The 27,170-nt window shown below is 42.6% G+C and overlaps 1 protein-coding gene across 2 annotated transcripts in view; it reads right to left on the reverse strand.

Annotated features, from left to right (window-relative positions):
- LOC117516279 (spondin-1-like) overlaps positions 1-26,420 on the reverse strand; it is a 253,559-nt gene extending 227,139 nt beyond the window's left edge. Inside the window, exons 1-2 of one of the 2 annotated variants that reach the window (XM_034177214.1) lie at positions 25,990-26,420; positions 17,963-18,069 (exon numbers count right to left, since the gene is read on the reverse strand). In XM_034177214.1, the coding sequence (XP_034033105.1) occupies positions 17,963-18,069; positions 25,990-26,215 (333 nt within the window). In that variant the 5' untranslated portion in view covers positions 26,216-26,420. The remainder of the gene's footprint in view (positions 1-17,962; positions 18,070-25,989) is intronic. The other variant, XM_034177215.1, reaches the window with a different exon arrangement.
- Between the last annotated feature and the right edge of the window lie 750 nt (positions 26,421-27,170).

Here is a 27,170-nt window from a genome sequence, read left to right on the forward strand (position 1 = left end):
GGCTGACAACAGATGAAACTACATTGTGAATGATTGGAGACTAAAAAAAGAGCCCAGACAGCACACCAAAATCACAGATGGTCAGAAAGAGACAGCACTTCTGGAAGTGGCCAAGGGAATTCAGCAGCAGTGGCTCGTGGTCAGAGGGGCTGGACGCACCTGTCCGGTGTATCCGGAGTAATATCTTTAATTTTTATATAGAGGACCACAGCAGGAGCCAGTGCACAGAGGTGATGAATACTGGTCACTAGACATCCATGTGAGTGCTGCATGACATTCGCAAGCAAATCAGCAGATCCTTGCATCTACAAAGGCTGCACAAGACTGCCACACGCCATTTGACTGGCACTCACGCGATATGTACGCGGACATCTTCACCCTGACTTACTGCAAAATTCAGCTGACTTTCGTGTGACATGCACCAATGTGTCGTTAGTCCCACATCAGTGGGATACCAACTGAAAATTTGTCACTCATTCACATTTGGTTGCTAATTCACATTAGACAAAACAATTTTTTCTGAAGTAAGAGAAATTAAGACAGGAGACAAAATGCAATTTTCACCTTGAATGTAAAAAATTCTTGGATAATGACTCAAGAGTGATTTTTTTTTTTTTTCTCATACTTGTGTAATGAAAAGTAAAAGGGTAGCATCTCACTGACTGGTGGAGAGGAGGCGGGGGACACAACATCGCACAAAAACAGGGGAAAAGGCATTAACTTTCTCATGTGGGAGCTCACTGAATTGGTCCTCCTGATATGTGCGTGCATAGCCGCTGACTGTCCGCTGAATGCCGTCCAGAGTGGCAGTGAATTTTACAGCCACAACGCTCAAGCAGTCTGCACACTTCCCGCGGGACAACCACTGATATGCCGCGCAGCACACACACGAAAGTCGAGCGGCAATGGCACGTCCATTGCAGGCACAATCATTTGCATGCAAATGCTGCGTGCCGCTATCACAGGTGTTCAGCTCCACTGCTGTGGCTGACACGAGGACACGTTTGCACACACGGTGCTCAGAATGGATGTGGACATTATTATGTGAAAGAAGCTGTGAAACTGTCCCCGACTTTAGGCAGAAAAAGCACTGAAAATAATAATAAAATAAGATAAATAATAAAAACATGAAACGGACTTGCAGAATAAGGTCGAGGAAGTGCTACACCTGCGTGGTCGATATTATTGTCCCTGCTGGTGACTGTCCTCTCCTCCTGCAAATGTCCACACAATCGTCCACTGGCCGAGCATCGTGATGCACTCAAAGCGCTGCTCCTGGCAACTACCCAGCCAGACACCCGCTCCATTCCCGCACCTCTAAAATAAGTGTCTATCTGCCACAACAAGGTGAAACATGGGTGTGTCCTTGGCCTTCTCCAGCCACTGGGGTCCTCAACACTCAGGCACCTGCATGACTAAAATGTCGCTGCTGACGGTCCCTCACAATACAACTGACCCTCCACATCCTAGTCTCTCTTAGTAGCCGTTCATTTGATGTAAAGTTGCTCCAGTGGTACCCAACAAGCCTCTGAGGAGACCTGGTACCAAAGACATCCATTGAGCTTGGGACTCTCTCCGCTCTCCTCCAACCTTCAAAGTCCCTACTTCACCAGACTGTGAATTCTTCAAACTATATTTGGATTAACCATGGAATTAATTAGCTGGTCTCTGAATGCTATTGACACCATTTTTTCAACAAGGAAATCAGGGCTGGGGGACCCTGCATGCCCAGATGGAACCTACCCTGCGGGCTATGTTCTTGATGGCTGGGAGAAGTGGTGCATTGCATGTTTGGTACCACTCTCTGTGGAAGACGTCGAAGACTTATTTATATTTGCTTTTATAGCGGGAGGGCTGGTGTTTATTGGTTTATGTGCTCCCCTGACCTACCGGAGAATTGGCAAGACGGCTGCTACCAGACCCACGACCCCTCACCTGTCTGTCATGATTAATGAGTTGGGCAAGGCAGTACAGTCTCAGACTGCATTAACCCTTGAACTCAGACATAAGTTGGAAAACATCTCGGAGCCAATGTACACCTTGCAAAAGAAGATGTCAGAGACCAGGGAATACTCATGAATTGGATTTGGTCGGTCAGAGGATATGTAAATGGTGTTTCTCTGGTTAATCCTAAACATGGCAGGCTTATCAGCCTCCCAAGGTCAAAACGCCCTGCTGTTGTCCTCCAGAAGAATCTCTACGGCCTTGGTGAACTATTCGGCTGCCCCTCTTATCTTTCTGCCCTCCCCTACAGTCTGATATTGTCAAGGCAACTCCAGATATTATGCACAAACTGACAGAAACTGATACAAACTCATCTCATCTTCATACATGATGCATGCCCCCACCCCCTTGCCTCCGCCCTGCCACTCCCTGCGAGCTTGCAGCTGCTCGGGATATTGCCCCACACTCACATTGCCTCAATTCAGATGACGGACTGTCTTAAAGTTTAGCGTACATAAAGTCTTGTTCTGACTTATGGTATGGAAATAGAAGACTTAACAGTATTCCCTGAAAACTCCCTTCTGTCTGATCATTTTTTAATAACATTTACATTTACTCTGATGGACTACCCAGCAGTAGGGAATAAGTTTCATTACACTAGAAGTCTTTCAGAAAGCGCTGTAACTAGGTTTAAGGATATGATTCCTTCTTTATGTTCTCTAATGCCATATAACAACACAGTGCAGAGTAGCTACCTAAACTCTGTAAGGGAGATAGAGTATCTCGTCAATAGTTTTACATCCTCATTGAAGACAGCTTTGGATGCTGTAGCTCCTCTGAAAAAGAGAGCTTTAAATCAGAAGTGTCTGACTCCATGGTATAACTCTCAAACTCGTAGCTTAAAGCAGATAACCCGTAAGTTGGAGAGGAAATGGCATCTCACTAATTTAGAAGATCTTCACTTAGCCTGGAAAAAGAGTCTGTTGCTCTATAAAAAAGCCCTCCGTAAAGCTAGGACATCTTTCTACTCATCACTAATTGAAGAAAATAAGAACAACCCCAGGTTTCTTTTCAGCACTGTAGCCAGGCTGACAAAGAGTCAGAGCTCTATTGAGCTGAGTATTCCATTAACTTTAACTAGTAATGAGTTCATGACGTTCTTTGCTAACAAAATTTTAACTATTAGAGAAAAAATTACTCATAACCATCCCAAAGACGTATCGTTATCTTTGGCTGCTTTCAGTGATGCCGGTATTTGGTTAGACTCTTTCTCTCCGATTGTTCTGTCTGAGTTATTTTCATTAGTTACTTCATCCAAACCATCAACATGTTTATTAGACCCCATTCCTACCAGGCTGCTCAAGGAAGCCCTACCATTATTTAATGCTTCGATCTTAAATATGATCAATCTATCTTTGTTAGTTGGCTATGTACCACAGGCTTTTAAGGTGGCAGTAATTAAACCATTACTTAAAAAGCCATCACTTGACCCAGCTATCTTAGCTAATTATAGGCCAATCTCCAACCTTCCTTTTCTCTCAAAAATTCTTGAAAGGGTAGTTGTAAAACAGCTAACTGATCATCTGCAGAGGAATGGTCTATTTGAAGAGTTTCAGTCAGGTTTTAGAATTCATCATAGTACAGAAACAGCATTAGTGAAGGTTACAAATGATCTTCTTATGGCCTCGGACAGTGGACTCATCTCTGTGCTTGTTCTGTTAGACCTCAGTGCTGCTTTTGATACTGTTGACCATAAAATTTTATTACAGAGATTAGAGCATGCCATAGGTATTAAAGGCACTGCGCTGCGGTGGTTTGAATCATATTTGTCTAATAGATTACAATTTGTTCATGTAAATGGGGAATCTTCTTCACAGACTAAAGTTAATTATGGAGTTCCACAAGGTTCTGTGCTAGGACCAATTTTATTCACTTTATATATGCTTCCCTTAGGCAGTATTATTAGACGGTATTGCTTAAATTTTCATTGTTACGCAGATGATACCCAGCTTTATCTATCCATGAAGCCAGACGACACACACCAATTAGCTAAACTGCAGGATTGTCTTACAGACATAAAGACATGGATGACCTCTAATTTCCTGCTTTTAAACTCAGATAAAACTGAAGTTATTGTACTTGGCCCCACAAATCTTAGAAACATGGTGTCTAACCAGATCCTTACTCTGGATGGCATTACCCTGACCTCTAGTAATACTGTGAGAAATCTTGGAGTCATTTTTGATCAGGATATGTCATTCAAAGCGCATATTAAACAAATATGTAGGACTGCTTTTTTGCATTTACGCAATATCTCTAAAATCAGAAAGGTCTTGTCTCAGAGTGATGCTGAAAAACTAATTCATGCATTTATTTCCTCTAGGCTGGACTATTGTAATTCATTATTATCAGGTTGTCCTAAAAGTTCCCTAAAAAGCCTTCAGTTAATTCAAAATGCTGCAGCTAGAGTGCTGACGGGGACTAGAAGGAGAGAGCATATCTCACCCATATTGGCCTCTCTTCATTGGCTTCCTGTTAATTCTAGAATAGAATTTAAAATTCTTCTTCTTACTTATAAGGTTTTGAATAATCAGGTCCCATCTTATCTTAGGGACCTCGTAGTACCATATCACCCCAATAGAGCACTTCGCTCTCAGACTGCAGGCTTACTTGTAGTTCCTAGGGTTTGTAAGAGTAGAATGGGAGGCAGAGCCTTCAGCTTTCAGGCTCCTCTCCTGTGGAACCAGCTCCCAATTCAGATCAGGGAGACAGACACCCTCTCTACTTTTAAGATTAGGCTTAAAACTTTCCTTTTTGCTAAAGCTTATAGTTAGGGCTGGATCAGGTGACCCTGAACCATCCCTTAGTTATGCTGCTATAGACGTAGACTGCTGGGGGGTTCCCATGATGCACTGTTTCTTTCTCTTTTTGCTCTGTATGCACCACTCTGCATTTAATCATTAGTTATCGATCTCTGCTCCCCTCCACAGCATGTCTTTTTCCTGGTTCTCTCCCTCAGCCCCAACCAGTCCCAGCAGAAGACTGCCCCTCCCTGAGCCTGGTTCTGCTGGAGGTTTCTTCCTGTTAAAAGGGAGTTTTTCCTTCCCACTGTAGCCAAGTGCTTGCTCACAGGGGGTCGTTTTGACCGTTGGGGTTTTACATAATTATTGTATGGCCTTGCCTTACAATATAAAGCGCCTTGGGGCAACTGTTTGTTGTGATTTGGCGCTATATAAAAAAAAAATTGATTGATTGATTGATTGATTGTTTTAATTCTGATGTGTGCCATTATTACGTTCAACTAGCAATAATTATGGATTGCTGTATTTTGCTGCTGTATTGCAGCTGTATTTTTGTCTGAGGAGACTGGTTGTGAAGATAATTTTGTTGCACTTGTATCTTCGTTGAACTTGTAATGACAATAAAATCTATCTATCTATCTGATGCCTTAGTTCACTGGTTAGCAGAGGTGGGATGAAGTCACTGTCAAGTCATTCTCAAGTCATCAATCTGCAAGTCCCAAGTCAAGTCTCAAGTCAGCTTGCAAACAATTGGTGGTCATTATGACTGTAAAGATATAAACTGTAAAGATATATCGCCACACACCTCTGTCCAGTGACCTAATGACTGTTCAGTGACCTCTTGACTTCACAAACGCTTACCAAATGCCTCTCAATCTCAAAGGCAGAGGATCCAGAGACGTGTCCGTCTAGTAAAGTATGAGGTTGTTGAATAAATGCCTGGACTTTAACTGAAAACCTTTTATTTTCATTAGTGTCCGTTTATTGACTTGTTTCAAAGTAATTACTCTTCTGTCTCTCTACTTATCTCAGGATTAAGTCGATCACCAGAGGCACGTCAACGTTAAATGTACTATAGTCCTTGATGACCAAAAAGAGGTTTATCTAGAAGTACACCTCTTTAAAGTAATAATAAGTGAGTATACTTTCAGTTTACTTGTTATATACTTAACAGCATATACTGTTATATACTTCTCCAGCTTTTGTTGGCTTCTGTTTTATTCTTCTCTACAAGAGTCAGACTACCAGAGCAAGAATTTTAGCTGAGGAAGCTTCTGCGATTTGAAGCGAAACGTCCTCGCGTTAAGCAACCCAGTCCAGTAGACTTTGTTAATACTGACAAGTACAGTATACCAAAACTATAAATATTAAAACTTCACAATAAGATTTTGTTCAAGACTGTTCAATTAATGTCCAAAGTGAAAAATAAACAAGTGCTCTTTAGAATTCAAGAATTTTTTTACTGACAGAGAGGGAAAATGAAACTCAAACAATGTCCAAATATCAATCAGTTTAAAAATCAATATAAATACATGATGTTTTCAAGATATATATCTGCTTAAGAAGGATGAGTTTTGTGTGTGTTGCCAATTGCAAATGTAAATATGTAAATGTAAATTTGTTTGGTAGCATTCGGATTGTGTCCTTTAAGCTGAAGAGTTTGAAGTGGTTGAAAATGGGAGTGGGAATAGATGTTTTTTTTTTTTTACTTTGCCCTACTCCTTCCGGACTAGATAATTTTATTTTTGGTTAACCCTCTGGGGTCCGAGGGCATTTTTTGGACAGTTCACTCGCCTGGCATAAATGTTTTATTATTGCTGTTAACAGCTCTCCCTGCATCCCACAATCAAGTTTTAAGTCTCTTTTTTTTCAGGACAACCTCTTCTTTCATAATATATATGCTTTTGTTGTGTTTTATAAGTATAATAAAGGTTTGCAATCAGAAATAACAAAGGAAAAAGTAATGCGGAAAATAAGTTTCCACACACATTTATTCAAAACACACAGCAAACTATAATAAGCAACTGTTTTGGCACTTTATAACGGTAATTTGAGGTCTTGTGTGAAAGACTGTACAACAAAAAAGTTCAAACAATAAACACAAATGCACAGTTTGAACAATATATACAAAATGGTCTATGCGTTTTGTTTGTCTTCAACTCAAAGCAATTTCTGTCTGCTATTACACAAAGGTCACATCACAAATTTCTATTTCTACTGTGTTTTGGAGTCTTCTGTCTGACTCTGCAAGCAGCTTTCGTTTCACATTTTGGCTCCTACAGTCTGAGGAGCAGCCCCTCTCCCTCACCCCATTGATATTGGTAAACGGTGCTTTACGCCAGAGGGAGAGAGCCACAGAGTAATACAGTAACATTCAAATGCAAACTAGTGGAGCAATCCTGATAGTTACACACTCTTTGTTTGAGCAAGTGAGATTGTCATGCAAGGCTCTCCATCTGCTTTCACTTTCACTATGCGTAATGGCGCAGGGCACACTGGAGGAGTTAGGGGCCTATTCAAACGGCCAACTAGTAAGATATCACTCCTGAAAACAATCTTTGGTTTATCACGTGAGGTAAATCTGCCCTACGATTGAATTTTGGAAAACCATGTGACGGTGAACCAATTCCGATTGGACACTCACATTCCGCACGTCATCACACAACTTCTATGAGGAGTACAACGATGGCCAATAGTGGATCGAAAGTCTGCGGAGTTAACTTTTCAGCAAAAAAAAGTAAGTTTCTATTTCATATCATTAAAAAATTATTGATAATTTAGTAAAGCTTGGTCCCAGCCGTCGTATACGATGGTGTCGGCCCCAGAGTGTTAAACGGGTAGGCGTTGCTTCTACCTCTACCCATTCAGGCACACGGATGCATTGTTAATCCATTTTCTTTCTTCGTTGTAAGTTTTTTGTTGTTGTTTTGGACTGTGTGTGCTGAATAAATAAATTCATTCATTCATTCTATACTGGGCATATACAGAGAAGTATGTAGAGAAATCTTAGTACGCTAAGTCTCTTCGGCTGGCCCCTTGTTGTCACTCAGGGTCGCCACCAATGTTGCCACAGTAACTTACTTTGTTAGTTACTTTATACAGTTACTTCATCAACAGCTGCTGAATGTAACTAATGAAGTAACAAGTAATCTAACTTGGTTATTTTAAAGATTGATTAATCATAAAAGTAAGTATTACTTACTATGGTGATTACTCAGTCTTAAAACTAACCAAGTTAGATTACTCATTACTTCATTAGTTACATTCAGCAGCTGCTAATGAAGTAAGTGTATAAAGTAACTTTTCAAAGTAACTGTGGCAACACTGGTCGCACAAGTTTTACGCCACTTCCTGTGGGTTCACCACCTGCAGAGGGGGCCATGGGGGTTGGGTGCAGAGAGGATTGGGTGGCGGTCGAGGGCGGTTGGCCCGGCGGCCGGGTCCATGCTCACAGCCCCTGGCTGTTGGGACGTGGAATGTCACCTCGCTGGGGGGAAGGAGCCTGAGCTTGTGTGGGAGGTTGAGAGATACCAACTAGAGATAGTCGGGCTCACCTCCACTCACAGCTTGGGCTCTGGTACCCAACTCCTGGAGAGGGGCTGGACGCTTCGCGGCGGCAATCCCCAAACCCGGTGGTGGACGCCGGAAGTAAGGGATGCCATCGAGCTGAAGAAGGAGTCCTATTATCTTTGTTGGTAGGTGGGACCACGGAGGCAGCTGACAGGTACCGGCAGGCCAAGCATGCCGCAGCCCGTGCGGTCGCAGAGGCAAAAACTCGGGTCTGGGAGGAGTTCGGGGAGGCCATGGAGGAGAACTATCAGTCGGCCTCGAATAGATTCTGGCAAACCGTCCGGCGCCTCAGGAGGCGGAAGCAGCTCTCCACCAGCACTGTTTACGGTGCGGGTGGGGAGTTGTTGACCCTGACTGGGGATGTTGTCGGGCGGTGGAAGGAATACTTCGAGGATCTCCTCAATCCCATCGTCACGTCTTCCGAAGAGGAAGCAAGACTGGGGACTCAGAGGCGGACTCATCCATTACCCAGGCCGAAGTCACTGAGGTGGTTAGAAAGGTCCTCGGTGGCAAGGCTCCTGGGGTGGATGCAGTCCGTCCTGAGTACCTTAAGTCTCTGGATGTTGTGGGACTGTCTTGGCTGACACGCCTCTGCAACATCGCGTGGCGATCGAGGACAGTGCCTCTGGATTGGCAGACCGGGGTGGTGGTCCCTCTGTTTAAGAAGGGGGACCGGAGGGTGTGTTCCAACTATAGGGGGATCACACTCCTCAGCCTCCCCGGTAAGGTCTATTCCAGAGTACTGGAGAGGAGAATTCGACCGATGGTCAAACCTCGGATTCAGGAGGAGCAGTGTGGTTTTCATCCTGGTCGCGGCACACTGGACCAGCTCTACAAGCTCCATCGGGTGCTCGAGGGTTCATGGGTGTTCGCCCAACCAGTCCACATGTGTTTTGTGGATCTGGAGAAGGCGTTTGACCGTGTCCCTCGGGGCACCCTGTGAGGGATGCTCCGGGAGTATGGGGTCCGGGGTCCTTTGCTAAGGGCTATCAGGTCCCTGTACGACCGCAGCAGGAGCTTGGTTTGCATTGCCGGTAGTAAGTCAAACCTGTTTCCAGTGCACGTTGGCCTCCGCCAGGACTGCCCACTGTCACCAGTTCTGTTCATTATTTTTATGGACAGAATTTCTAGGCACATCCAGGGTGTAGAGGGGGTCTGGTTTGGGAACCACAGAATCTCGTCTCTGCTGTTTGCGGACGATGTGGTTCTGTTGGCTTCATCAAATCAGGACCTTCAGCGTGCACTGGGGCGGTTTGCAGCCGAGTGTGAAGCATCCGGGATGAGAATCAGCACCTCCAAATCCAAGGCCATGGTTCTCGACTGGAAAAAGGTGCTTTGCCCTCTTCAGGTTGGTGGAGTGTCCTTGCCACAAGTGGAGGAGTTTAAGTATCTCGGGGTCTTGTTCACGAGTGAGGGACGGATGGAGCGTGAGATCGATAGACGGATCGGTGCAGCATCTGCAGTGATGCGGTCGCCGTATCGGACTGTTGTGGTTAAGAGAGAGCTTAGTAGGGGGGCAAAGCTCTCAATTTACCGATCATTCTATGTTCCAATCCTCACCTATGGTCATGAGATTTGGCTCATGACCGAAAGAACGAGATCGTGAGTACAAGTGGCCGAGATGAGTTTCCTCCGCAGGGTGGCTGGGCGCTCCCTTAGAGATAGGGTGAGGAGCTCGGTCACTCGGGAGGAGCTCGGAGCCGCTGCTCCTCCACATCGAAAGGAGTCACTTGAGGTGGCTCGGGCATCTTTTCCGGATGCCCCCTGGACGCCTCGCTGGAGAGGTGTTCCGGGCACGTCCCATTGGGAGGCGGCCCTGGGGAAGACCCAGGACACGCTGGAGGGACTACATTTCTCGGCTGGCTTGGGAACGCCTTGGGGTTCCCCTGGAGGAGCAGGGGGAGGTGTGTGTGGATCGGGAGGTCTGAGCGGCTTTGCTTGAGCTGCTGCCCCCGCAACCTGACTCAGATAAAGCGGAAGAAAATGGATGGATGGATGTATGGATGGAAGTTTTACCATCCCTGACACATTTCTCCACATTATATGGGGATATGTGGAAGTGGTGGGGTTTGAACCAGGAACCTTCTGGTGTTTTTGTGCCAGTGTCTCTGCCTCCTCTCCACCAGTTGTGGGTCAGTGAGATGCTACCTTTTTACTTTTCATTACACAAGTATTAGAAAAAAATAATCAATCTTGAATATTGTTTTTGATTGATTGATTGACTGATAGAGGGGCTTTATTGAACATGTACAAATTGTACGTAAGACAATAGGATCTTAATAATTACTTAAACAACAGCAAATTATACAGAACACAATGCTCATAGAGCCAAGGGTATTTTAGCATTGCATTATATTTTATTTATTTATTTATTTATTTTTAAAGAGAATTACCAAAGCTGTGTAAAAGGCGTGTAAAGCAAACCACCGACACAATGACTTCCTGCTGACAAACATCTTGCAATGTGGTGAAAACGTCCTCCAAGGGTGGCCTCCCTTTGCAGATTTTTGGACTAATTTCAGTTCAGATATAAAAATTTAAGACATTTGGCCGGATTTTTTTTTTTTTTTTTAATACACAAAATCCATATATCCACTGACATACAAGTCTAACTGACTCCGGATTACTACATATTGTACCTGCTTGTCCGCTCTCACCTACTTTTACATAAGATTAACCCCGACCTGCACCAGTTAAAGTTAAATCTGATTATTCACAATGTGTGATCACAATTTCGCCCAACGCCATAAATTTTAAGAAACATGTTTATACATTCACCACTGTTCACAATGTTCTACAACACTAGTTTTACCACCGACTGCACCAGATTTCCATCCCTCACTGGGTATCAGTTTTTTTCCACAACTGTAAGTTGTGCTTCTGAGGAAAAAATTCTGTCCTTCCGGCAAACATTCATATCTTAAAACTCAAGAACTGCAACACTCTCAAAATCGAAATTTTCATATATTAATACTCGAGTTCATTGCTGTGTATGCCAAATAAATTAAAAAAATCATACATTTCTGACATTTATAAATGGCTTTTTTTTTTTATGAATTTTGAGTTTCAAGAAAAAAATGTACCAGAAGCCCTGAAATGCTCACATCAGCCACTAGATGGTGACAAATGCTGCTCAAATGTAGAGCGCCTTAACTGAGAGAGCGGCTTCAACTCAGAACATTTTGGTTCCAACTGTGCTGAACTACTGAATGAACCTTATGTTTTCAATGTTTTTTTAAATAATTTAATCACATACAGCAACACATCCAGGTACAGGTGCTATCAAAATAAATAGAAAAATAGTTAAGATATCAAATTTGCAATTGATGATGATTTATTTAATTAATTTAAAGCCTGATTTATGCATCTGCTGCTCTGTAACTCTGTGTCATGCAGTGACGTGTGTGACAGTTTTAAAGTTCTCCGTCTCTGGATTATGTTTTATTCTGGACTAATTTGACCCTCAACAAGCTTTTCTTTCTACAATCATCACCTCCAAATCAAAGGTAAGCTGAACATTTTCCTCTTTTACCGACTTTGTGCTGTAAATGTGCAGACTTTTCTGATCCATTTGTAATCAGCGTGCACACTTCAAAACCTATTATAATCTGATGGCAGACAAAGCAGTGAAAGCAGAAGTGTCAAATCACAGCCCTTTGTGTCTGATTTAACAGGTGCACATCAGGCTATGGGTTGGAGTCTGAACATGATGTGAACGGTGGGACTTTTAATCATGGAAATGACTCCAGTCCCATTTTCCTCAAGTTGGCGAGTGTTGGAGCTGAACTTTAATTTCTACCTCTGTTACTGTGCATGTCCAAACTGATTGGGGTTTTTAATAGAAATACGAGGTCTGTTAGAAAAGTATCCAACCTTTTTATTTTTTGCAAACACCTGATGGATTTGAATCATGTGTGCTTGCATCAGCCAACCTTGAACCTTCGTGTGCATGCATGAACTTTTTCACGCCTGTCGATTGTGTCATTTGCTGGTAAGCAGCCTTTGTGTGAGGATTGTGCAGCGCGCTCGGCGGATTTTCATTTCAAGGAAAAAGACAGCTTGACTGAAGCAGCGCCGCATCACATTTTGCCAGAAAGTGGGCGACAGCCAGGTGGAAACCATTCGGATGATTCAGACGGCTTCGGTGACTTTTCAGTCGTGTGACTATCCAAGAAACTGTGGAAGAGGTGGGCATGTCACAGCATGTCCTGTGAGACTTCAACAGGAAGTTGCTTTTGCTTCACTGTCAGCAGCTTCGTGCCGAAGCCTTCGGCATGAATTTCACCGCCACTCTTTTCATGGCCAAATCTTCTGTCACAGCGGAATGTGCCGAAAAAGTGCTGATGTCCACCTCTTCCGCAATTTCTCGGATAGTCACAAGACGGTCCCGCGTCACCACAGCGTTCACTTTGGAAATGATCTGGTCATTTCAGCATGTTGATGGCCGACTGGAGCACGGCTCGCTCTTCACCGTTGTGCGGCCGTCTTTAAACCGGTTGTACAGCTCCTTAATCTGTGTGATGCCCATAGGATCGTCACCAAAAGCTGTCTGAATCATCCGAATGGTTTCCACCTGGCTGTCGCCCAGTTTCTGGTAAAATTTGATGCGCCGCTGCTCCAGTCGTTCCGTCTTTTTCCTTGAAATGAAAATCCGACGAGCGCGCTGCACAATCCTCACACAAAGGCTGCTTACCAGGAAATGATGCAATCGACAGGCATGAAAAAGTTCACGCATGCGCACGAAGGTTCAAGGTTGGCTCACGCAAGCACATGTGATTCAAATCCATCAGGTTTTTACAAAAAATAAAAAGGACCGTTACTTTTCTAACAGACCTCGTACATTGCGATTGGACGGGACATTTTATTTTTACATTTATTTTACATGGAAAATACAAAAACTTTGGGACTTTTTTGTCCGGTGACTGTGAGTATCTGGTTTATATGATGGCGGTTTAGGTGAGTTTTACTGTACATGAGACTGAACAATAAATTTATCCCTCAAAGCTTTGACGATGATGTTGGTTTCCATCCCACACAGCTGACTTTATTTTCCCAAATTTTTCTTCTATTCGGATCTGAAGGGAATCTGTACATCTTGAAGCCCTTGTTGTCTATTTGTGCCTCCAAATGCAAAACAACCCGTCATTTTCAGCAAATAAATAAATAAAATAGCTGGATTTCCATGCAGACAGATCAACAGCCAACGTTATTTTGGAACCAAGATGGCACCATGAGTCACGTGACTGCTTTTTTTTTTTTTTTTACTCATCATGTTGCCACGGCACATCACTCAAATGTGTAGCAAGGTCTTGACTGTTTACTGATGTGAGATGTGAACTTTTGACGATAATAAGATGGCGTGACAGCCAAAAACAACAGACAAGTTGTGTCCCTGGAGCAGGTGGGATGAGTTCATCAGTGAAATCACCTGCTGAAGTCAGTGGCTGCAAAGAAAACCTGCACCCTCTCGGCCCTTTCTGGAATAGTTTGGAGACCACTGACATAAATAATAAGGTATCAAAAATCGTCAATAGGAGACTACCATAAGTCTCTGACCTTGTTCGACACCATGCACAACTCGCTCTCCGTTTTCACAGGACTGGTTTGGAGGTCATGTGCAGTTTAAAGTGAGATCATTCGTTTTTTCATTTCCTAAAGTCTTCAGGTCAATGAGGTCGTTGAGGTCACTGCTGCAGAATTCTTGAGTTAACATTCATGGTTGCATCAAGAACCAGCAGCAGAACCCAAAAAAGAGAAAGTCTTCTTTCAGGAGGCTCAACTCCAAAAGAACCCGAGTCTTCATGAATGGAACCCTAGAAGACGTTCTAGTAATCCCAAACTGGCTCCCACACGTCTTCGGAAGTAGTGCGCATTGCCTCAAAGAAGCAGCAGAGTTAGAGAAGATTACAGAAACCTTCTCATTATCAAACTGCCTCCTGCTCCGCTCGGTGACGCTGTGGTTGGAATCGGGAGTGTGGAAACACCGCGGATGTGTCTTGCTGTGGTCTTATACACCTCTCTGCAGCTTCTCTCCCCCTGCCATCCCCCTATTACCCCATCCCCGTAGAGACGGTGCCTGCTCCCAGACCACCAATAACTAGCAAAAATCTATTTAAGCATAAAAATTCAAAAAGAAAAAATAATATAGCACCTTCAATTGCACCACAGACTAAAACAGTTAAATGTGGTCTAGTAAACATTAGGTCTCTTTCTTCTAAGTCCCTGTTGGTAAATGATATAATAATTGATCAACGTATTGATTTATTCTGCCTAACAGAAACTTGGTTACAGCAGGATGAATATGTTAGTTTAAATGAGTCAACACCCCCGAGTCACACTAACTGTCAGAATGCTCGTAGCACGGGCCGGGGCGGAGGATTAGCAGCAATCTTCCATTCCAGCTTATTAATTAATCAAAAACCTAGACAGAGCTTTAATTCATTTGAAAGCTTGTCTCTTAGTCTTGTCCATCCAAATTGGAAGCCCCAAAAACCAGTTTTATTTGTTATTATCTATCGTCCACCTGGTCGTTACTGTGAGTTTCTCTGTGAATTTTCAGACCTTTTGTCTGACTTAGTGCTTAGCTCAGATAAGATAATTATAGTGGGCGATTTTAACATCCACACAGATGCTGAGAATGACAGCCTCAACACTGCATTTAATCTATTATTAGACTCTATCGGCTTTGCTCAAAAAGTAAATGAGTCCACCCACCACTTTAATCATATTTTAGATCTTGTTCTGACTTATGGTATGGAAATAGAAGATTTAACAGTATTCCCTGAAAACTCCCTTTTGTCTGATCATTTTTTAATAACATTTACATTTACCCTGATGGACTACCCTGCAGTGGGGAATAAGTTTCATTACACTAGAAGTCTTTCAGAAAGCGCTGTAACTAGGTTTAAGGATATGATTCCTTCTTTATGTTCTCCAATGCCATATACCAACACAGGGCAGAGTAGCTACCTAAACTCTGTAAGGGAGTTAGAGTATCTTGTCAATAGTTTTACATCCTCATTGAAGACAACTTTGGGTGCTGTAGCTCCTCTGAAAAAGAGAGCTTTAAATCAGAAGTGTCTGACTCCGTGGTATAACTCACAAACTCGTAGCTTAAAGCTGATAACCCGTAAGTTGGAGAGGAAATGGCGTCTCACTAATTTAGAAGATCTTCACTTAGCCTGGAAAAAGAGTTTGTTGCTCTATAAGAAAGCCCTTCGTGAAGCTAGGACATCTTTCTACTCATCACTAATTGAAGAAAATAAGAACAACCCCAGGTTTCTTTTCAGCACTGTAGCCAGGCTGACAAAGAGTCAGAGCTCTATTGAGCTGAGTATTCCATTAACTTTAACTAGTAATGACTTCATGACTTTCTTTGCTAACAAAATTTTGACTATTAGAGAAAAAATTACTCATAACCATCCCAAAGATGTATCGTTATCTTTGGCTGCTTTCAGTGATGCCGGTATTTGGTTAGACTCTTTCTCTCCGATTGTTCTGTCTGAGTTATTTTCATTAGTTACTTCATCCAAACCATCAACATGCTTATTAGACCCCATTCCTGCCAGGCTGCTCAAGGAAGTCCTACCATTATTTAATGCTTCAATCTTAAATATGATCAATCTATCTTTGTTAGTTGGTTATGTACCACAGGCCTTTAAGGTGGCAGTAATTAAACCATTACTTAAAAAGCCATCACTTGACCCAGCTATCTTAGCTAATTATAGGCCAATCTCCAACCTTCCTTTTCTCTCAAAGATTCTTGAGAGGGTAGTTGTAAAACAGCTAACTGATCACCTGCAGAGGAATGGTCTATTTGAAGAGTTTCAGTCAGGTTTTAGAATTCATCATAGTACAGAAACAGCATTAGTGAAGGTTACAAATGATCTTCTTATGGCTTCGGACAGTGGACTTATCTCTGTGCTTGTTCTGTTGGACCTCAGTGCTGCTTTTGATACTGTTGACCATAAAATTTTATTACAGAGATTAGAGCATGTCATAGGTATTAAAGGCATTGCGCTGCGGTGGTTTGAATCATATTTGTCTAATAGATTACAGTTTGTTCATGTAAATGGGGAATCTTCTTCACAGACTAAAGTTAATTATGGAGTTCCACAAGGTTCTGTGCTAGGACCAATTTTATTCACTTTATACATGCTTCCCTTGGGCAGTATTATTAGACGGTATTGCTTAAATTTTCATTGTTACGCAGATGATACCCAGCTTTATCTATCCATGAAGCCAGAGGATACGCACCAATTAGCTAAACTGCAGGATTGTCTTACAGACATAAAGACATGGATGACCTCTAATTTCCTGCTTTTAAACTCAGATAAAACTGAAGTTATTGTACTTGGCCCCACAAATCTTAGAAACATGGTGTCTAACCAGATCGTTACTCTGGATGGCATTTCCCTGATCTCTAGTAATACTGTGAGAAATCTTGGAGTTATTTTTGATCAGGATATGTCATTCAAAGCGCATATTAAACAAATATGTAGGACTGCCTTTTTGCATTTACGCAATATCTCTAAAATCAGAAAGGTCTTGTCTCAGAGTGATGCTGAAAAACTAATTCATGCATTTATTTCCTCTAGGCTGGACTATTGTAATTCATTATTATCAGGTTGTCCTAAAAGTTCCCTAAAAAGCCTTCAGTTGGTTCAGAATGCTGCAGCTAGAGTACTGACGGGGACTAGCAGGAGAGAGCATATCTCACCCGTGCTGGCCTCCCTTCATTGGCTTCCTGTTAATGCTAGAATAGAATTTAAAATTCTTCTTCTTACTTATAAGGTTTTGAATAATCAGGTCCCATCTTATCTTAGGGACCTCGTAGTACCATATTACCCCATTAGAGCACTTCGCTCTCAGACTGCAGGCTTACTTGTAGTTCCTAGGGTTTGTAAGAGTAGAATGGGAGGCAGAGCCTTCAGCTTTCAGGCTCCTCTCCTGTGGAACCAGCTCCCAATTCAGATCAGGGAGACAGATACCCTCTCTACTTTTAAGATTAGGCTTAAAACTTTCCTTTTCGCTAAGGCTTATAGTTAGGGCTGGATCGGGTGACCCTGGACCATCCCTTGGTTATGTTGCTTTAGACGTAGACTGTGTTTCATAATTATTGTATGGCCTTGCCTTGCAATGTGGAGCGCCTTGGGGCAACTGTTTGTTGTGATTTGGCGCTATACAAGAAAAAAGTTGATTGATTGATTGATGTGTGTTTATACTGAGCAGGAGGTAATTGAGGAGGTCTGTCTCTCTCCTTGGGAGCTTGCTGCCGCTCAGTGGGAGCCGTATTACTGCTGAACAAAACGTTTCACATCGTGCTTCCTCTCATTGTTCCCTTCTCTTCTTCCTCATGTTGCATCCTCTCCAACACGCCCTGCAGAAGCGAGTATCTGTTCCTCAGCGGGAAATTGTGTGGGCTTCTCCCTGTGACACGGCAGACGCGCTGCAGCTTCATCCTGGGAAGCTCGGCATCACTTACTTTATTCTTCACATCAGCAGACTGTGGGGAGCAACTAAGCTGACTCCCGTGTGCATTAAAGTATGTAAATGAGCTGGTTTTGTGCAGCTACCACATAAGGCTGAGAATACAGTGAGTGTGCAGCGATTACTTCCTTCCTTTCTCCACACCTGCTTGTGCTTACCTGGAACTGGCCGGTGTAGTCATCATCCGTGGTGCCCTCTCTGCCCTCCTTCAGCGCGATGAGGGAGAAACCTCTGAAATAAGCGGGGCTGTCAGCCAGAAGGACCACTGAGGAGAGACACAGTCAGGACTATGCATTAAAGATGCTTGAATGAACACCCTGTGAAGCAGCGTCACTCTGGATGATGCCAGAAGACAGCTGCCTATTGTTCATGTGCACATCATTGACACGTGAAAGACGGAGGATTTGAAATCAGGACTTATGCTGCATTCACATGTCGTGAGCACCAGATGGAAGCTGGATGTTCTATTCTTTTCAGTGACAGGATGACTGGCTGCGAGAGCCGCACATGGTGCCAACAAACATTCTAAGTATTCAACTTTTTTTTGCCAACCGCAGTCACAAATCTCTTCTCAAAGTTGGTCAAATTTGGACGCATCCATCCAAACCAGATGGTGCAGCAGCTTCTCAAGATGTCATCAAGAAGTTTCTACAGGCACACAGAGAGCTGCGGTTACCAGGCAACATATTTCCAGACTTACGAGAAGTTGTTACCCTGCAGGCTGGCAAAGAAACTAAGCAGGGTATTGTTTTCACCAGTGTGTGTATGTATGTGGACAAGATAACTCAAAAGTGGCTGAATGGATTTACTTTAAACTTGGTGGGAATATTACTGAGATAGATACCGAGAGGTACTTAGATTTTGGAGCAGTTTGGTCAAAGGTAAGCATAGTTTAAAAACAGTAAGAAAAAAAACACACCTTTTATCTCAAAAACTAAGAAGCCTAGATGGATGATCAAAGCAGTGACTTCATATGTAAGTCTCCTGATGAACTCCTACATTCATTCACATTATGGTGTGTTCAGGTGCATCTAAAAAATGAATATTGTGGAAAAATTTCAATTTTTTATTTCAGAAAGTGAAAATTTTAAATGATGTATTTACAAACTAAAATGTTCAAGCACTTTAAAAAAATATTAATTATGGTCTACAGCTAAAAAATAAAAAAAAGATAAAACATATCTTAAAATATTAGAATACTTCATTTCAAGTTTGTGAAACTCACCATTTCTGCAGTATAAATATCATAAATCAGTCAGTCTGGTTAAGTACACACAGCCACAGTAATGGAAGACTGATAACCTGACAATTGTCCAGAAGACACTCATATTGACACCCTCCACAAGGAGGGTAAGCCACAGAAGGTCCTTGCTGAAAGGGCTGTGATGCTTCAGAGTGCTGGATCAAAGCAAATTCATGGAAGGTTAAAATGTGGTAGAAAAAGGTGCACAAGCAACAGGGATAACCACAGCAAAGTCAAACAAAGCTGATTCAAGAACTTGGAGGAGCTTCATAAGGAGTGGACTGAGGTTGGAGGCTGTACGTCAAGATGCAACACGAGCCGCCACGTACAGATGTGTCCAGGAAACGTCCCAAAACTGTTACATCCCTAGTGTCAAGCCAATCGTGAATCAGAGATAGTGCTAGAAGTGTCTTCCTTGGGCTAAGGTGAAAAAGAACTGAGTACTGTTCAGTGGTCCAAAGTCCTCTTTTCCAACAAAAATAAAATTTTGCATTTCATTTGGAAATCAAGGCCCCAGAGTCTGGAGGAAGAGTGGAAAGGTGCAGAATCCAAGTCCAGTGGGACGTTTCCACAGTCATATCATCTGCTGGTGTTGGTCCACTATGTTTTATCAAGTCCAAAACCAACCCAGCCCTCTAACCAGAAGGTTTAAGAGCATTTCATGCTTCCATCTGCTGACAAGCTTCATGAAGATGCTGATTTCCTTTTCCAGCAGGACGTGGTATCTGCCCACAGTGTCAAAACTAAAAACTGGTTTCCTGACCACGGTGTCACTGCGCTTGCTTGGCCCCATGGACAATACCCCCATCGAGAGTAAGAAGAGAGACACCAGAGCAAGATGAACTGAACGCCACAATCGAAGCAACCTGGAACACCTCAGCAGTCTCCTCCACGCCGTGCCACACTGGGAGCGGAATTCATTCAACAGCTGCCTCAACCAAGTGTTGAGTGCACAAATGAACACACATTTCACACATTTCACATTCCTGTGTTATAAATCCTTTTATGAATGTTGTGAAATATTCTAATATTTTGAAATATACATTTTCCATTTTTGGTGCTGAAGAGCAGTCATTTTCAAACATTTTCAAAAGATGCTTGGAACATTTTCATTAATATGTCATATTCACATTCTAAAATATCTAACAACAACAAAAATAGTATTTTTCCATAATATTCTAATTTTTTGATGCACCCGTAGAGGGTGTGGGGGTGCATCAATCCTCTGATGCCATTCATCTGTCAATGAAATTCTGCAAAGACAGAATGAGTTTGTGTCAAATCAGCGGTTAAGAAAAGCCAGCTGAGACACTGTAATCATGTGACACATCATGAACCACAACCACAGACTGTACACATACTGAACAAACCCTCTGTGATATCTGTCATAAAAGACTCAGAAAGGACAGACGCGGTCAGTCCTCATCAATGAGCAGCCACTGCTAGCAGGAATCTGGACACGACTCATGGCACACACTACCTGTCACTCAAAGCGACCACTCCCTTAATATTCATAGCTCTAGGGCTTAAATATGCTAAACAGATGAGTAATTTTTAAAAAGAAATAAGTAAATCACCTATGGATATAAGTAGCTACGGACATCAAAACTGCTTTTTTGTACCAGGCTGTAAACATGTTAATTCTGCTGTTAAGTCAGACATTTTAACATGGGCTTCTATGGGAAATAAAAGGTGCATCCAAAAAGTATCTCACCTCATTTTATCCCACGGACACAAACGCAGCATGTGAGGTGTCATTTGGTGGAGAGGTGAAGGAAACCTTCTTGCACATGCATGAATTTTTTTTCTTGTCCACAGAGCACGCCAGCCATGAGCACCAAGCCAAAGAGTGTATGACAGAATGACTTGAGGTGAGGACTTTTGACAGAGGATTTGTGCATGCAGAGAGCTCATTCTGGGTTTTCTGGCCAAACACATCACTCCTGTGATTCACTGAGATTCCTTCTCTCCTGATATGGCTCTCTCTGGTTTATGGTTGTTCGAAAACAGCACTAAAAGGGACTTGATTTTCTTGTGGAACACAATGGCCCAGCTGGACACCATTGCAAAAGAGGACTTCCAGAAATGCTTCTGTCAATGGTGGAACTGCTGGAAGAAGTGTGTGTAAGAGAGAGTATGGAGTCTGAGGAATCACAGGAGAGTTGTGTGAAAGCCTGAGCGGCTGCTGAACTTCCAGATGCAGTTGCTTCTCCTTTGCCATCAGCTGCTTCTGTATGAACTGCACTGACACTCTCCACATGCTCAAATCCTCCATTAAAATGGAACCTGTGCTCATCCGCATGTCATCCACAAGATCTTGTACAGTGACACAACAGCCATCCATGAACAAAGTCCAGAATTCTGTCAATCACTTGGTCATTTTGGCTTGTGGATGACCTGAAGTCGTTCCGTCATAAAAATCTAACAGTCTCACCGTACATGACTGCACTCTGTGGCTCAGTGCATGTGACCGGTGTGCGTTCCGGGCGAGAAGAAAAAGTCACGTGTGTGCAAGAAATGACCAAATGACACTTCGCATGCTACATTTGATTCTGTGGGAAAAAATAAGGTTGGATACTTAACTCACTTTTGGAGCCAGCCTCAAATGGCCATTCAAGGTACTGCAAGACTTTACACTTGTGGTTTTGCTTCATTTCAGACAGTCAGAGGTTGGGGCTTAGCCACAACATAGATGACTAGACCTATAAGCCAAAGGAATGCCCACGTAAACCCGGGCTACTAAAGATAAACGATTACTTTGAAGAAGCAACCATCAGTTTCCACTTGGTACCTGTTTTGTTTTCCTGATGAATACATTTTGACACAAAACATGAAATATCTTGGGTTCAAATTCTCTGCAATCACCTTTTTTTTTTTTTTTTTTTTTTGAGTTGGGGTTGTAAATTGAATTGAATTTTGTCTGGTAGCCAAATCAACTCTCCAAAGCAAAAAAACTCAGGCGTCCAATGACACACCGGCTGAAACAGAAGCTATAATGAGATATGAGTTTGTTCCATGTTGGCTCTCTGCTCTGCTCCAACTGTGCGGTTTCCCACCTTTCACTTTATCTTAAAGCTGTTTCCTGTCAGTTTGAAGAAATATGTCAATATTTTCAATCATAAAAAAAGATTTTTAAAAGCGGGCAGTAGCTGGGGAAATATATTTTCAACTGGGTGGCTCCTTCACAGATGTCTGAGAGCTGGTTAGAAATTGCTGGCGGGCTGCTAAAAGTGGCCCCACAGATGAAAATATTGATTTGAGATGTGGTCTTGATAGAAATTCTTAAAGACAAGGTGGCACATGATTTCGACATTGCTTCAGAATTTCCTGTTGAAAACTCATTGCCCCCTCACCCAGTGTTTGACAGACGTGTGGATTTGAAGTTGCACTGAAGACATCAGTAGATTTTGTCATGTGTCATGTTTCCCAATAAATCTGAATTTACCATCTGACAGGTTAACTGAAAAGTGGGCGTGGACAAGCCCAGGGATCCTGGATAGTTTTGTTTTTTGTTGTTGTTTGTTTGTTTGTTTTTTACTATGGCACACCATCAGCACATCGTGCACCTATATATGTCATTGTTGGATACTTTAGTCCAGGGATCACCAGCCCAGCTCCTGGAAATCACCTGTCCTGCACCCCCACCCCCATCCCCCCACCACACACACACACACACACACACACACACACAACTGTCCTGGCTCCACCCACTGCTAATTAACTATCTCAGGTGTGCTCAGCCAATCAAGAGCTCAGGAAGACGAAGTTGGGAAAAAGTTGCAGTTCTATGAATGGCCACTTGAGGCTGGCTCCAAAAGTGAGCAGGCTCCCATTAAAATCCCTGTTAAAATGTCTAACTTCAGAACAGAAAGAAAAAAAAAAGTTTACAGCCTTATACAAAAAACAGTTTTGGACACTATTGATAGTTTCTCCTCCATGACAACTAGAGGGGGTGATTATTCTTCTAAATTCTTAGTTTAAGATGTTTTAAACCATAAAGTGCAACGTGTCCACTCCTTTCAGCTGCTAGCTGTTGTGGAGGCTGTCTGTTTCATTTTGGACATTATATTACAAACACCTGGAATAATACAGCTTTTTTTGTGATGAAACATCCTAAAGGATCATCTGACACGTCCCTGCTGCAATATTCACGCCAAGTGAAATTCTCATCTTATTTAATGTTGTGTGCTACTGACATTAACATTTTTAGCGGCTATCAGTACCCTGATCCGTTAATGCAAGATTACTGAGAAAATAAGCGGCTCATAATTTTTAATGTCCACAACAAAGTAAATTGTTAGGAGAACTGCAGCGCAGTCCCCAAAAATATTATTTAATAGACACCCAAACCGCAGTTAGCCTGCTACCTTAGCTCTTTCAGACTTGAAGAGAGGGGCATCTTTAGACTTCTTTCATCACACTTTGAAACACCCATGCTCCACCCCTCTGAGGTGTTGTTTAGACAGAAGAGGGACACACACACACACACACACACACACACACACACACACACACGCACACACACACACACAAAAGCATCAAGTTGTGTCTTAGTATATAGATGTTAAATGATTGTTCAAATATAACACACCTGAACAAATATGTCCAAGATTCCCATGCCAGTCATCACAGACACACTCCTGGACACTCACAGGTTTTCCAATGTATGGCTGCACATTCCGTGGAAGTGGGAAGTGGGATTCAATCAGCTTTATTGTGATAATGTGCAATGCATTGGGGGAGATTCCCTTCTGGTGATCCATTTGGAAAGCCATTTATTTCTTTCAGTGTTATTGTGACTTTGAGAAGACGTATTTGGAGTTTCAGGAGAGTTAAAAAGAGCTTAGTGCTCAGTTCTAAACTCATCACAAATTAACAGCTCGTGAGGCTTCCAAACGTTTATACGGACAAATCCATCAGGCACGAGAAGGACGGTCAGTTTGGCAGGGTCAGCTCTGTTTGAGCCAGATTTTCTTCTGTGTGCATGTGTGTGTGTTTGTGTGTCTCTGTGTTCTTGTCCACTCACTTGGAGGAAGAAGTGTGTAAGTGAATGAATACAGGTCAGATATTGTAACACCGAGTGTCCTCGTCAAACCCCAACACCCACCTCAGCACAGAGACAATAATACTGCACCTATTAAAAAATAAATGACTAAGACACACCCCTTTGGGCTTTACACGCTTTTATTACATCAATCAACATTCTTCATACAATAATTCTGGAAATTAATCTCATTAATGTATAATCTCAATCTGCACAAACCTATAAAATTTACCACTGACAAGTGATGCTTTTCTGCAGAAAACTTTACAAAGTACAGGTCAAAGATTTTGACCTTTTGACCCCCAAATCAATAGGCTTCTTGGGGTCACTATGCGGAATGCATACACCACATTCGGTGACAGTCGGACAAACACAACTGAAGTAATCTTCATCACAATTAAATCTTGTGTAACTGTCTGTCCACGCATGGTGACGTCGAGCTCACTGGCTGCACCGCGGGAAACATATACAACAATATCTAATGGGCAGCATGGGGGCAAAGTGGGTAGTGCACCCACTTTGAAAACAGAAGGTTCCCAGTTCAAGACCACCTGTGCCCATTCTCTATGTAATCTGGAGTTACGTCAGGAAGCAGATCCGGTGTAAAAGTAGTGCCAAAATCAACAGGTGAAAGAATTTATTATAATCATATTTAATACAACTATGTCATCACTTTTACAGCCAGTTTACTTCTGACACATTAGGATCATGAGATCGGAGGTATTGTGTTGTGTACCTCACGCACTTTATCTCAAAAGCACGTGGATACATTAGCCTAGATTCCATGTGGTTTTTAATGTCTTTCTCTGTTTCACTTTATCATCAAGCAACATCGTGTAGCTGGTCCGCACAGTTAGCAAAAAAAACAAAACAAACTGGACTTTTTTGCGCTTCCAAATCTGATTGGCACTAATGCTTTGTGAAATGCATTAAAAGTTTGGAAATTTGACCAAAGTTCTGCTTCTGTACTAAGGTTTTCTGCACTTTCAAAGTGCGCCATCTCTGATATAGTCTTGTTTCAATTTCGGAATATTTAGGATTTACATACTGCACAGTCTCTCCAGTCACACCCACTGACGTTTTTCACTCCCTCTCTTGTTGGCTTCCCTCACTGGTCTCATGTCTCTGTAATACGTATTTGTGTGAGGTCAAAGGTGCAACAGGTTTGACCAGTTCCCCAACATTTTTAATTACCGTTTTTTCCAGAATATAAGTCACACTTTTTTCTGTATTATCATCAGATCTTTATTTATACTTTTTGTGCATTGTTGTCATGCACGTCTTATTACTGGCATTTATTATTTTATTATCAGTTCGTTTAGTGTTTTGATTCATGGGAAATCCTCCTGTAAATACCTGTCATTTTTAATAACGAATGTCTGATTTTTTTTTGGTATCTAAGTTGCACTAGAGTGTAAGTGGCAGGACCTCCTAAACTAGTAAAGAAAAATAAACAGTTATTAAATTTTGTCATAAAGTGCTTTATTAGTTGTTTGAAAAGAGACAAATACCTGGATGCTGTTGTAGACAGCCTGCTCTCTCAGTGACAGTCACCTTCACATTTACAGCTGTGAAAACAAGTCATTTTTCACAGCCACATTTTCTCTCATCCATCCCCTGACTTGTGCTTTTCAGTCGCCTTTGTATCAAGTTGTCAAGTTAATTGCATTTAATCTACAACCAACGGAAGCCTTAGAAAATCACTTCTAATCTTATTATCACTAATTATGTGATTTAAAGACAGCTGCTATGTGATTACTGATTTCCCATATTGGTCATTAGTTTGTGTTTTTTGTATTTTATCCATAGTTCACTTTTTAAAGCGCATTGTTCCATAAAGACCAATTTGGCACAGCTTTATGCGCAAAATGCGCAGAGGGACTGTGGTCCAAACTTACCTCTGTAGGTTCTGCCGGGTTGGTAAGTGTCCGGGTGTCCCTCCACTCTGAGCCGGAACTCATGGTGCCCGTCCTTACGGGTCCCCTGGATTTGTGCCCGCAGGATCCGACCGCAGTACCCGTCCGTCCTGCCCGCTAACGGCTCCTCCACGAAGGCCACGGCGTTACACACAAAACTCGACACAAAATAGTACTGCAAAAGCAGCAGATGCAAACGCAGTCCCATGTCGGAAGAGCGGCTCTGAGAGGAGGCGACAGAAGCAAATCAGTGAGGAGGGGACAAAGAAAAGGAGACACGGCAGACTCAGGATCAGTTCCAGCTCCTTCCCCAGAACTCCCACCAAACTACAGCTGGCTGCAGCAGCGCGAAAGGTAAAGGAGAGACTGAGACGAGTCCATCCTGTACTGTGGTGCGCGTCGTGTGTGCGCACAGAAAGGGCACGTGTGCACAACGGGTCCACAGCGCTGTCTCCTTAACTGGAAGGGAGGGAAGGTCCAAAGTGGAGCTCCGCAATTACATGAGCACTACAACACGCACGCACGTCCTGTGGATCTCACACGGGAAGAACTAAGACCTTAACGTTTCGTCTTTAGCTGTTAAAACAATAACGTGATTAACTCTGTGCAAACTTTGAAGCAGGAAGCGCGGTTACGTATTCTGATCCTTTTTGTTATCCACTGTGCGCAATTACGCATTTGGCGCTGTCGATATTTATGCGATCTTACTGTGATTCCTGAACAAATGTGCAATCAGTACAACTTGAAATATCGTCACGAAAAGCTGACCAGCACGGGAGAATGTTCGATGCTCTGTGTTGGGAGAGCTCGTAACTGGAGACGAGCTGCGCGAAGAGACGCACAAACTGCGCCACCGGAACAGCTGCAAATGATTCATTCATTCCACACACGAAAAACCCCTCTGTGAAACGTTTTACAAAGCGTGTGAACGACTTATACAGTCTGTCATTTGTTTTAATATGTTTAGATTAACTGCACCTCACGCATAAATATTTCACGCGTTATTACGCACAGAAACTCAATAGGCACTTCAGCGCACCAATTAGCCAACTGACGAAATAACTATAATAATGACTGAGTTTAAGACAGATGTGTGTACAACTGGCATTAAAGTGTTAGCCGGCAGGTGTCGCTTTGTCCTCAAGTAATTTTGTCACTCGTTT

Source organism: Thalassophryne amazonica, chromosome 8 (genome assembly GCF_902500255.1).
Source record: "Thalassophryne amazonica chromosome 8, fThaAma1.1, whole genome shotgun sequence".
NCBI classification, from domain to species: Eukaryota; Metazoa; Chordata; class Actinopteri; order Batrachoidiformes; family Batrachoididae; genus Thalassophryne; species Thalassophryne amazonica.